The sequence below is a fragment of the Diabrotica virgifera genome, chromosome 2 (genome assembly GCF_917563875.1).
Source record: "Diabrotica virgifera virgifera chromosome 2, PGI_DIABVI_V3a".
In the NCBI taxonomy this organism is placed as follows: Eukaryota; Metazoa; Arthropoda; class Insecta; order Coleoptera; family Chrysomelidae; genus Diabrotica; species Diabrotica virgifera.
Genome location: NC_065444.1, coordinates 280,621,038 through 280,633,412, shown reverse-complemented (window position 1 = coordinate 280,633,412; position 12,375 = coordinate 280,621,038). Strand labels below are relative to the sequence as shown.

Below are 12,375 nucleotides of genomic sequence, written 5' to 3'. Positions count from 1 at the left end.
GATTTGTCATATTTGTCGGACAAACATTTTTTCATATACAGCGTGTCTACTTAAGTTGGAAACATATGGGAAACTTTTTTAATATTCATTTTACGAAAAAAAGTTATTCTTTATAAAAAGTTCTGCATGCCCCAAAACCTAAGAATAAATCATCAGATATTAAATTTTGTCAATATTATACGAGGCATATAAAAAAATATGAATTTCGGTCAAGGGTAAAGTACCTTTATTTCTCTCAATATCGAAAATTCTTATGATAAAAAGTTGTTTGGAATTAAAAACTAAGATCATATATGCAATTACATGCTTCTAATTGAAAAAAAAATTTCTCAAATTTATGGATACCCACCATCATCGTTTTTAATTATTACAAATATGATAACTCGTTTATTATTCATTTTACGAAAAAAAGTGATTCTTCATAAAAAGCTTTGCATGGTCTAAAATCTAAGACACAACCATGATATATCAACTTTTATTAATTTTATACGAGGTGTGTCAAAAAATATGAAATTCGCTTAAGATTATAGTACCTTTATATTTCACAATATTTCAATTAGAAGGATGTAATTGCATATTGAAACATAGTTTTTAATTCTAAACAACTTTTTTAATCACCGTTTTCAATATTGTCTAAAATAAAGGTACTTTACTCTTGAGTGAAATTCATATTTTTTGACATACCTCGTATAAAATTAATAAAATGTGATATCTGATGGTTGCATCTTCGGTCTTAGGACATACAGAGCTTTTTATAAAGAATACTTTTTTTCGTACAAGTAATAATAAAAGAGTTATCGTATGTGTAAGAAATAAAAACGAAGTTAGTATCAATAAATTTGAGAAAAATTTGGAAAATATTTTTTTCCAATTAGAAGCATGTAATTGCATATTTGATCTTAGTTTTTATTTCCAAACAACTTTTCCTAATAAGAATTTTCGATATTGAGAGAAATAAAGGTACTTTACTCTTGAACGAAGTTCATATTTTTTTACATACCTCGTATAATATTGACAAAATTTGATATCTGATGATTGAATCTTAGGTTTTAGAGCATGCAGAACTTTTTATAAAGAATAACTTTTTTTCGTAAAATGAATAACAAAAAAGTTTCCCATATGTTTCCAACTTAAGTTGGATAACTTATCCTATAACTTTCCCTTATTATATAAAGTTTGCTATTGAATAAACTTAAAAACAACCTTAGAAACAACAATCATAAACACGTTCCGCAACTAAAACTTCCCCTGTTCCAGTGTTCCCATACATCAAAGTTTGTCCGACTAGACACCGTTAAGCTATTAACAAATTTTCAGCTGGCTATTAATCAACTTTTTTTTGGTACGCGGGATCCAGCCCTATAATGCAATGAACGATTTACATTAAATTAAGTAGTGGCTCCATTGTCGTTTTGATCAGTGTATTATAGTACGAATATATATTTTTAGTGTTAATTTCTTTATGCTTTTAGTACTGGTGATCCCCATTTAGCGACGCTTAGCCAAGAATCCTCCTCTTCCACCACTTTAACCACTCAACTAAATTCTGACGAAATACCTAAAGGATTGGCTACATGGAGAGACGCTGTGCATCGCAGTTTGACGACGGCTCAATTATCAATGTGTCTCTATTCATTAGAAGCTTGCATAGCGTGGGATAAAAGTATCATGAAAGCTGTGAGTATAGATTTCAATTCTAAACTGAAAGATTTAAAAGTTAGATCTAACATAAAAATGCTTACTTGTGTCTGCTCTAACCAACATATTTTTGTTTTCTTTTAGAATTGTCAATTTTGCCAGAGTGGTGATAACGAAGATAAACTGTTACTCTGTGATGGCTGCGATAAAGGTTATCACACTTACTGCTTCAAACCTAAGATGGATACTATCCCAGAAGGAGATTGGTAAGAGACATTTTTTTATTTGCTTTAACACTTATTCATTCCTATACCGAGAATCCTCCACTATTTCTTAAATGATGATTATACCATTCTTCACACCTATGATTGCTCGGCCTATGCTCTTATTCGACCACGCTCTAAATGATTGAGACACTATTTCACCGGAAAAAGCAACGTTATACCAAAGGTTGTCTTCATGGTTTATGAATTCATTATAAAATGCGACTCGTCTTCTCTTGTGTCAAAAAAGGTTTCCTTGCAGTTGCACAATTGCTTTAATCCTTCTATGTGCAGTGCAAATGCTGCCCGGAAACGCTGTCTCTTTGCTAGTTTTTCAATCTGTGGCAGAAGGAGCTTCTCTCAAATAATCTATTGTGACGTGATTTTGTCACCCGGCTGTTTTCAGCTCCATGCCTATTTATTATAATTTAACAAAAAGGGTCTTGTTTACCGAATTTGATTTACGAATGCATTTAAAAGGGGGGCCTTTTTAACAGGTATATTAACCTCGATATTTCTTTCTAGAAAATGCTTATTTGATATTTCGTCGGCTTCCTATGATATTATCATAGGAAGTTCGCCCTTACCTGAAATGTAGTTAGGTTTGTGTGTCCCTAAGCCGACGATTTATGTAAATAACCCTTCGATTGTTATTCTAGAATAAGATGAATTTTTCCGTAATAATCTTTCTTATTCTGGAACATTGTAATAATGCATAAATAGGGGTTTTTGGAATTAGTAAGTGAGTTGTGAATTTGAATACGTCGGTGTATTTTGATGTATCGGGCGCGCTATATTTTTTTGTAATTGTAATTATGTAAATAAATTACTAAATTTGGTGTAATAAATAAATTAGATATCGTATTTTGTAAAATAACTGATATAAATTCAATGTCTTTCATTTGTTTAGAAGTAAGTTATTAAAGAATAAATAAAGTCAACTAAAATTAAACATTAGTGTCTAGAAGACCGTAGAAAAGTCAAGTCAGATTCGTAACACTATCTAAACACCTTATTTTGTTGGTCTGTGGAGGTCTTCTGTCCTCTTGAACCACCCAACCGTACTATAGAGTGAGAATAATCCCATCTTTGTTTCATTTTCCATATGCACATTTGGCTTACGTTAAAATCTGCAGCAACTTGCCTTAGTGAGTTTGGCAAGTGCTCTTGTTTTTTGCCTGAGCAAAAGTATCAGATTCATAGAATATTCTGATAAGTAAATTATTATTTATTTTACTATTCTGGTATGCTGCTGTTTTAAAATTGAATCTCGTGTTTTGGTCTCCTATATTTGTATTAATATATTTTACTTACAGTTTATATTTGAATTGCTTTTTTACAGGTACTGCACCGAATGTTTAAATAAAGCTACTGGAGATCGTAACTGTCTCGTTTGTAGCAAGAAAATCTCGATGACTGGTTCAAAGCTAGTGTTGTGCGAATTGTGTCCTCGAGCGTATCACACCGATTGCATTCAGCCCAACCTACCCAAGATTCCTCGGGGTAAATATTACTGTTTAAATTGCATTTCGAAGAAGCCTCAAAAGAAACCAGTCAAAAAGCCTCCTAAACCGAAAGAGCAAGAAGTACCAGAACCAGTTCAGACACCAGCCAGGTAACTAATATGTATTTAAATAAAAAATACTCTTTTTTTGTTGGAATTTTCCGCCCTGGACAGTTAGTGCAGTCACTGAAGGTGGATATGAGCTATTACCTCCGATTTTGTTGAACCTCCATCGATTTGCATGAAAATTGGTGAGTGGTTAGATGATATCTCAAGGAACAAAGGTGACATGGTGCCAACTTGCGCTTTTACCCTGGGGGTGGATGCCACCCCTCCTCGGGGGTGAAAATAATTTTATTAAAAATAACCCCACAATTCGATAGGACAAATTATAAGCAAAATTTGTTATATAAAGTTATTAAAATAAATCAAAACTTTTTGAGTTATTAAAGATCAAAGAATTTAAATTTTTGGTGTATAAAACTATAAGTTTTTACAAAAAAACTTATTATTATCAAAATTGAGGCTAATAAAAAGTCAAATAAACTCCTTAGTAGAAAAACCTTTCAATGTTAACTAAAAGTGAGTTATAGGTAATTGAATGTACATTTCTTTCGTCGAGTACCCAAATCTAAGTATTCAAGCTTAAATACCGGGAAGATGATGCATTTTATAACATAAACTTATTAACCATTTGTCAAAGTTCTTAGAAATATCTATCAAATAAGCCCTCTAACAAGTTGATAGCAATAAAATTTATGCACCAAAATTTTTTCAAAATTTATCTTTTAAAAATTTTTCCAAAAAATGTTATTGTTATTAAGAAGAAGAAGTTTAACTGAAGTCCCTCTCCTTGATTTGCTACCTGAGTGCCTTCGCTGTTTCAAATATTTCTGTACAATTGTAGTTTACACAAACATTGTGTAAATATTACCATTCCCTTTGTTAACATAGTTCACTTATCCAATTTCGATTATTTTTTAGCCCTACTCCATCCCACAGTTCCATGACAATGACAACTGAAGATATATCAGTATTAAATAGTTCTCAAAGTGACACGTCGTCGACAAACGTACTGAACGTCTCTTTAGAGTCTCCATCCACTCCAAATCACAACAAAAAAGATAGGAACAAGAAACTAGCAAAAGAATTCGCACCGTGTAAAACGTTACTGGAAGATCTGGAATGCCACGACGATGCTTGGCCGTTTTTACTGCCTGTTAACACTAAACAATTTCCTACGTACAAGAAGATTATCAAGATTCCGATGGATTTGTCAACTATCAAGAAGAGATTGCAAGACCAACAGTGAGTATTCGTTTTTTTCATCAATTTTAATTTTGTGTTTTCTGATCCTTTTGTATAGTTCGGCAGCTTTTTTATGACAGTCTGAGTTATGAAACTCTTAGGGTAAGAACAGAACAAGTAGGTCGAGGTGGAGGTGGAGGTCGCGGTGGATGCTACTAGTTAAGTCGCGGTCGATGTCGATACTACATAGCAAGAAGGTCACCTGCGCTGTCAGTCGAGCTACAACCACTATCAAGTGAAGTAGTTTAATGAAATTTGAATAACAAAAGGACTGTGCTTTTGCGATGTTGTATCAGTCAAGTGATGATAGTAATGATATGTCAGCTGTAAATAATCAGATCCTCCTTCATATTTAAAAAATTTACTGAATGTAATTACTTTAGAAATTCAAAAATAAACTGAATACAAAAAAGGGATTATATAAAAGTATCAACTCAGATGTTGTTCTGAAGCTATTTCCTTGTGGCATTTTTATGATTAACTATTTAGTGGGAAATAAGCCACAATTAAATTGAAAAAATATTTTTATTAACATTTCGAAGCCCAAATCGGGTTTCGTTGTCAAAATACAAAATACTATTCTGTATTTTTAAATTCAATATTATTTTGTATTTTGACAACGAAACCCGATTTGGGCTTCGAAACGTTAATAAAATTATTTTTTCAAATTAATTGTGGCTTATTTCCCACTAAATAGTTAATCATCAACTCAGATAGCACAGGTAATGACAACTTGGCTTTGAACGGACCAATCACAGGGAAGCATCCTTGTAGGCCGCGCAGTAGACATCCATGTAAAACAAACTCATTTTATCTTCAAAAGCATCGATGTAAACCTCCTGGATGGCATCGCGCTAAACCTCCACCACGACTTAACTGCTCTGTTCTCTTCCATTCACTACAATGTGTTTGTTTTACATGGATATCGACATCACCTCCACCGCGACCCACTTGTTCTGTTCTTACCCTTAGATTCGACACCTAAAACTGGTTCTGGAATTATCTTGTTTAAGATTCTCTTCTGGCAAGTCCAAGTCCATCGGTTTCTTCATTGCCGTCAATTCCTTGATGATCTGGAACACAAACAAGTTTTACATTGTTGTGATCCGCTAGGTTGTCTTACTAACAGTTATTCGCAACATTCCTACACCGATTTTATTATTCCATATATTGATCCACTTTTTTGAAAAAGCTTTCATATTTATTATCCTTGCACAATACATGATTGCGTAGATATTTCGCTGGAATGCCCAGTGGGACTGAACTGTGGTTATTTCTATGACTACTGTATACTACTGCTCTCGAACCACCCTTCGTTTTTGGTCCATCTATGTACCCGTTATGTCCACCAGACTTTTGATGTTTTCTGCGATCATGTCACACTTCCCCTGTGGTTAGCTCCACTTGGAAAGGTATCTTAATTCTATATTTGGTAGCCATGTGTCTAATTGAAATCGATATGTCTAACTGAAATATTGACCAGGATTTCTTGAGGTCTACATAAACCCAGTCTTAGTCCGATACTTCTGCAGATTGGTGATTTATCTCTTGCTATTTTGACTACACGTGTCTCCCCATTCTTCTTATGTGGATATTCCATTCTTTTTGTCTATTTAGTGTCCATTTGTTTATACACTGTTCGTTACATTGTCTTCTAATGTCGTCACCCTTCTTTCGATCTCTCAGGCGTATTTCTTGTAAGTCTTCTCAGTACTCTCATCTCTGCCATTTCCAGTAGTCTTTGTATTGTGGCTGTGTCGGGTCTGGTTTCTGATGCGTATGTCATTATTGGTCTTATACTGGCTTTATAAATTCTTGATTTCATAGATATATTATATCGGTTTTATAGCGTTCTACACGTTTCCGTTCCTAATCGCCACTCCTTTCTATTGTGGCAGTCTTCCTCTCTTAGATTTCTTTCAGACATCGCTTTGGAGATGCCCTTTGTCCATATAGTTGCTGGTCTTCCTCGTTTTCGTCCATCCGTCTTACGTGTCCGTACCAAACTAGCTGTTGTCTTTCGATGTCATCTATGATTATTCTTTATATTTCCATTTGTTGTCTAATGTCGTCGTTTCTTATGTATTCTAGTCTAGATCTTCTTGCTGACCTTCTCCAAAAATCCATCTCTGTGGCTAGTAATTTATATTTGTACTTGTTGGTTAATTGCCAGACTTCAGCTCCATAGGTTAACACTGGTTTTAATATTGTGTTGTAAATTCGTTTTTTAATTTTTGTTCTTATATTTTTTTGCCACAGTACCGAGGCTCCTATCACCTGTTTTCCCTTTACTATCCTTTCCTTAATATTTTCTTCGTTTCGTCCTGTATTAGTTAGTTTTATTCCCAGATATATGTATTCATTGCAGCTTGTAATTGTCTCCTGTTCCAGGTTCAGGTTCTCCGTTTCTTCCCGTCCTACGCATAGATATTGTGTTTTTTTTTTGTATTCACCTCCAGGCCCCATTTTCTGTATTCGTCTATTAGTTTTCTTGCCGTATATTCAAGATCTTCGTTGTCCTTTGCAATTACAATTTGGTCATCTGCATAGTGCAGCTTGTAGAGTATCACATCTCCTATCGGTATTCCCATTCCATTGCAATTCTTCTTCCATTGTCTAAGGGCTTCATCAGTATAATATATTGAATAATACTGGCGGTATACAGCATCCTTGCCTTAGACCTTTGGTGGCCAGGAAACCTTTTGATATTTTATTTCCTCTTTTAATTTTGGATGTCGAGTTTCTATATAGTTCTTTGAGTGCCTGTATAATAGATACATTTATGCTGGTCTTATCTAGTACTTCCCATAGTCTATTAATGGGGACCGTGTCATATGCCTTCGTTAGATCTAGCATGAGTAAATGCAACTCTTGGCCTCTTGACAACCTTTTTTCTATTACTTGAGTTATAGAGAAAATGTTGTCTATTGTGGATCTACCTGCCCTAAAGCCGCTTTGTTCCTCTGATTCGTATGGATGGTACTCTTCACATATTAGATCTTTTAGAATTCTTCCGTACAATCGACTTAGTGTACTAGTTACGGTAATACTTCTGTAGTTATTTGGATCTTGTTTACTACCTTTCTTATGTATAGATGTTATCCATCCTTCTTTCCATGTCTGTGGTACCGGTTCTCCATTTAAAAATCTGTTCATTAATGTTGTTATTATTTTAGCTAATTTGTCAGTACCATTTTTAAGTAGTTCTGCAAGTATTCCTTCCATCCCTGGGGCGCCGCCGTTTTTTAATAAGGATATTGCTTTTTTGGTCTGTTCTTCGTTTATATGAATTGGCTGTCCTGTGACCTCGACTATATTGTGTGATGTGGTCCTGTATTCTGGTCTGTTTTCTCCCAATAGTGATTTGTAATGTTCTTCCCATTTCGTTGTTGTTATAGGGTTTATCACAGTTTCTTCTATTTTGTTGGTTCTTACTTTCTTTATGAATCTCCAGGCTTCTCTAGATTTTCTCCCTCCGATGTATGTGTCCAACTCCTGACATTTGTCTTCCCATTTTTGATTTTTGGCGTTTATGACTTCGGTTTTGAATTTGTCACGTGCTTACCGATATTCACTTTTTTATTCTCGTTTTCTCTGTCATTTAGCCATTTATGGTATAATTCTTGTTTATGTTTTTTCATTTCTTTCAGCTGATCATTCCACCAATAATTTCTAACTTCTGGCTTTTTCCTTGTGATACCTAAAGATCCTTGTGCCGCTTTGTGTATTCCATCTACTATTTTTCTGTAAAGATATGCCGTTGTTTCTTGTTCGTATTTTACAGGAAGAGCTTGATCCAATCTTCTTTTGTATAAATATTGTGTGCTTTGATTTTCCAAGCTATTAATATTGTAGTGTGGTATATCAATTGATTTCATCCCAGTGTTAATAAGTCAGTTTCGCTATATAGTGTTCTTAAACCTTTGGTTTTTGTACTTTATCTCTCACTTCTTTGTCCTGTTCTCCTCCCTGGTGTCCATAGGGACAGTGAAATTCCCAGAATTGTATTTCCATTACTTGTTCAGTATTGATGCCATCAATTTCTACTTTAAATCTGATTGGTTATTTATTGATTACTATTGTTTAGTTTTCGGGTATGAGATTGTCATATTAAATTATGTTACTCTTATGTTAAATCTGTGGACTAGTCATTGCAGACTATTTTCATCTTGGGCTATCAGTCTTGCATTGTCTGCGTAAAAGAGTATGTTTACTTTTTTGTTTCCAATTCTGTATCCTCTTCATTTGTTGATACTGTTGATGATTTCATCCAGGATTAATATGAAGAGCATAGAGCTCAATGAGTCTTATTCGGATGCCTATGTTTATAGTTTATGTAAGTTGTCCATCTATTCTGACTTACATTTTGTTGTTTGGATAGATGCTTTCAAGAGTTTTTGTGATATTTAGGGGAACTTCTCTATTATAGAGAAGATGGGTTACATCTTTGAGTCTTACTCTGTCAAATGCTTTTTCAATTCAAACAGACGCAGAAATGCTGGTCTATTATACTTAATGATTTCTCTTTAATCAGTTTTATGAATAATATTGCATCTGTACATGATCTTTCAGTACGAAAACCCTGTTGTTCATCTGCTTAACTTATCCTCTGATTAATTAGTTCTTATAAAATTTTAGTTATAAGTTTTAGAGTAGTACATATTTAACAAGTTAATACCTCTGTAGTTTTCTGGCTGTTTATATCTCCTTTTTTTTTTTAATAGTAGAATTAGTACGCTCTTTCTCCAAAATGATAAAATGATTTTTGGATTTGTAAAAAAATCAAGTACAGAAAGGGCTGTAGTTGACCTACTGGAGAAAGTGATAGGAGCTGTGGATGAATCATTGAAATGCTTAGTGGTTTTCCTTGATTTAGCTAAGGCGTTTGACACGGTCTCTCATAAAATTCTCTTAGATAAACTAAGTAATTATGGGGTTAGGGGAATTGCACTAAATCTAATAGCAGATTATTTGTCGGAAAGAGCGCAACGAGTAAAAATTGGCCCAGAATTGAGTTCTGAAACTATAATAAAATTCGGAGTACCACAAGGAACAGTATTAGGACCACTTTTATTTAATATTTATCTGAACAATATCACAAGAATTAATAGTTTCAACGGCCACATTGTTTGTTATGCCGATGACACAGCAATATTATTTGTGGGAAAAACATGGGAGGAGGTTAAAACCAGCTCTGAAATGAACCTAAAACAGCTAAACTTATGGCTAAAATTTAACAAACTGACATTAAATATTAATAAAACAAAATATATCGCCTTTAGCCCAACAATTGTTGACCAACCTACAAATTTTCGTATAAAATTGCATAACGCAAAATGTCAAGGACAAAATTGTGACTGTTCTTCAATAGAAAAAGTTTTCTCTATAAAGTATTTAGGTGTCTTCATAGATCAACATTTACGTTGGTCAGACCATATCACTCATGTCAGTAAACGAATAAGGGCTCTAATGCATAAATTTTATATCTTAAGAGATATTCTACCCAGGAAAAAATTAATCATGGTTTATAACTCGCTTGCAGAATCAGTCTTATGATATTGTATTGTAGCATGGGGTGGCGCGTTTAACAAAACTCTTAACATTTTAGAAACAGTTCAAAATACTCTATTAAAAATAATTTTTAAATAAAGAAAACTGCATCCAACAAAAAAATTATATGATGAATCCGAGATATTTAGTGTTAAATCCCTCTACATCTACAACTGTGTTTTAAATGTTTATATAAACTCAAACAGATTTAAATTTCAAAACAACCGATTAACTCGATCAGTAACAAATATGGATAGTAGTATTCAGCAGTTCAAAAAATCAGTAACACAAAGATCCCTAATGTTCTTTGGACCTAAATTTTATAACATAATTCCTATACATATCAAACAAGAACCTAAATTATTTAAATTTAAAAAATACATAAAAACCTATCTAAAAACCCACTTAAAATTATTTTTGGACGTAATGTCTTAAGAGGAAACAGTAGCGATCAACAGGTAGCGAAAAAGCGTTCCAAGATTGCGGCTGTAATTTTAATTTTTTCGAGATATTTGGCACACGTATTTATAATATAATAAAGAATGGCGGTACAGAGCCCAATTTGAAAAATATGTTAATATGTGGAAATTACTCTGTAATTAAATAAAATATTTAAAAAACGAGCCTGTACCGCCATTAAGAAGAACAAAAAAATACACTTTCTTCAAATAAACTTTTTTATCCAATGCCTAGATTTTGTGTCATTTTGGAACTACTAAAATTTTTTATTTCATTAGTAGTTCCAAAATGACACCTAGATTTTGTGTCATTTTGGAACTACTAAAATTTTTTATTTCATTAGTAGTTCCAAAATGACACAAAATCTAGGCATCGGATAAAAAATTTCATTTGAAGAAAGTGTATTTTTTTGTTCTTCTTAATGGCAGTACAGGCTCGTTTTTTTAATATTGTATTTAATTACAGAGTAATTTCCACATATTAATATATTTTTCAAATTGGGCTCTGTACCGCCATTCTTTATTATATTACGAATACGTGTGCCAAATATCTCGAAAAAATATTCAAAATTACAGCCGCAATCTTGGAACGCGTTTTGGCTACCTGTTGATCGCTACTGTATCACCTTAATGTATGAACGACAGCATAATCAGAGTAAAATTTGGGTGTATATTGGTATTATAATAATTAATAAAGTATTCAGCAGCTAGAGAGGTTTACCGTCCGTCTTGTTCTGTTGCATTATCTCTTCGATAGTTAGGTATGTTACTTCTTAGTTCCAACCTTAATACTACTTTTATGTACAATTGATACAGTTTCGATTGACATAGTACAGTGCAAAACAGGCAACTCTTGCCTAGGCATGGTGCTGAGTCAGTCGACACTAATAATAATATAGGATCTAAATGTAAAATGTTGTACACACATATTTTTGAATAAATTTGATTTCATATTGATTTGATTTGATGTAGGAAATACCATAATTACCATAATTATTAGGATGTATAATTTATTTTCATATAGGAATTATTTGGTGAAAATGTTTAAAGTCACCATTGTTCTAGGTACAAATCAAGAGAAGATTTCTGTGTCGACGTGAGGCAAATCTTCAACAATTGTGAAACGTTCAACGAGGATGACAGCCCAGTGGGCAAAGCAGGCCACGCCATGAGACAGTTCTTCGAAGCCAGATGGAACGAACTAACCTTGAACAGTTGAGGATTGCTTCACGCCAAGAGGCAGTAATTGTTAATAAATAAAAACATTTGCCATATTTTTGATAAGAAAAATTCAGGTGTTTTCTGTGTGTGATATTCAACCGATAATAAAAGTGCTAGAGGCTTTTTTGCGATTGTAAGTTGCGTAGTCGATCGGACTTAAAATTATTTATAATTTTTGTATGTAATTTTTTTAGTTATATTTTTGTATAATTGATTATTGATCATGTATTATGATACAAAGTATCTGAAAGTATTATTTTTTACTTTATTTTTGTCATAGAGGGCTAGGATGCATGTAGGGTTACTGTAAAGCTCTGAAATTGCTTTTTTTCACAAAAAACTTTTTAAATTCACATGTAAAAAATATTATGCGGAAAAGCAAATTGTGTTCATAAGTTTAATAAATGATAAATATTGTGCATTGGTTGTAAAA

General features: G+C 33.2%; 1 protein-coding gene across 1 annotated transcript in view; it reads left to right on the top strand.

Annotated features, from left to right (window-relative positions):
* The window catches only part of LOC126879891 (bromodomain adjacent to zinc finger domain protein 2B), an 82,272-nt gene extending 69,897 nt beyond the window's left edge, over positions 1-12,375 (top strand). The window contains exons 21-25 of the mRNA XM_050643233.1: positions 1,473-1,677; positions 1,783-1,904; positions 3,244-3,516; positions 4,390-4,713; positions 11,787-12,375. Of these exons, the coding sequence (XP_050499190.1) occupies positions 1,473-1,677; positions 1,783-1,904; positions 3,244-3,516; positions 4,390-4,713; positions 11,787-11,940 (1,078 nt within the window). The 3' untranslated portion in view covers positions 11,941-12,375. The remainder of the gene's footprint in view (positions 1-1,472; positions 1,678-1,782; positions 1,905-3,243; positions 3,517-4,389; positions 4,714-11,786) is intronic.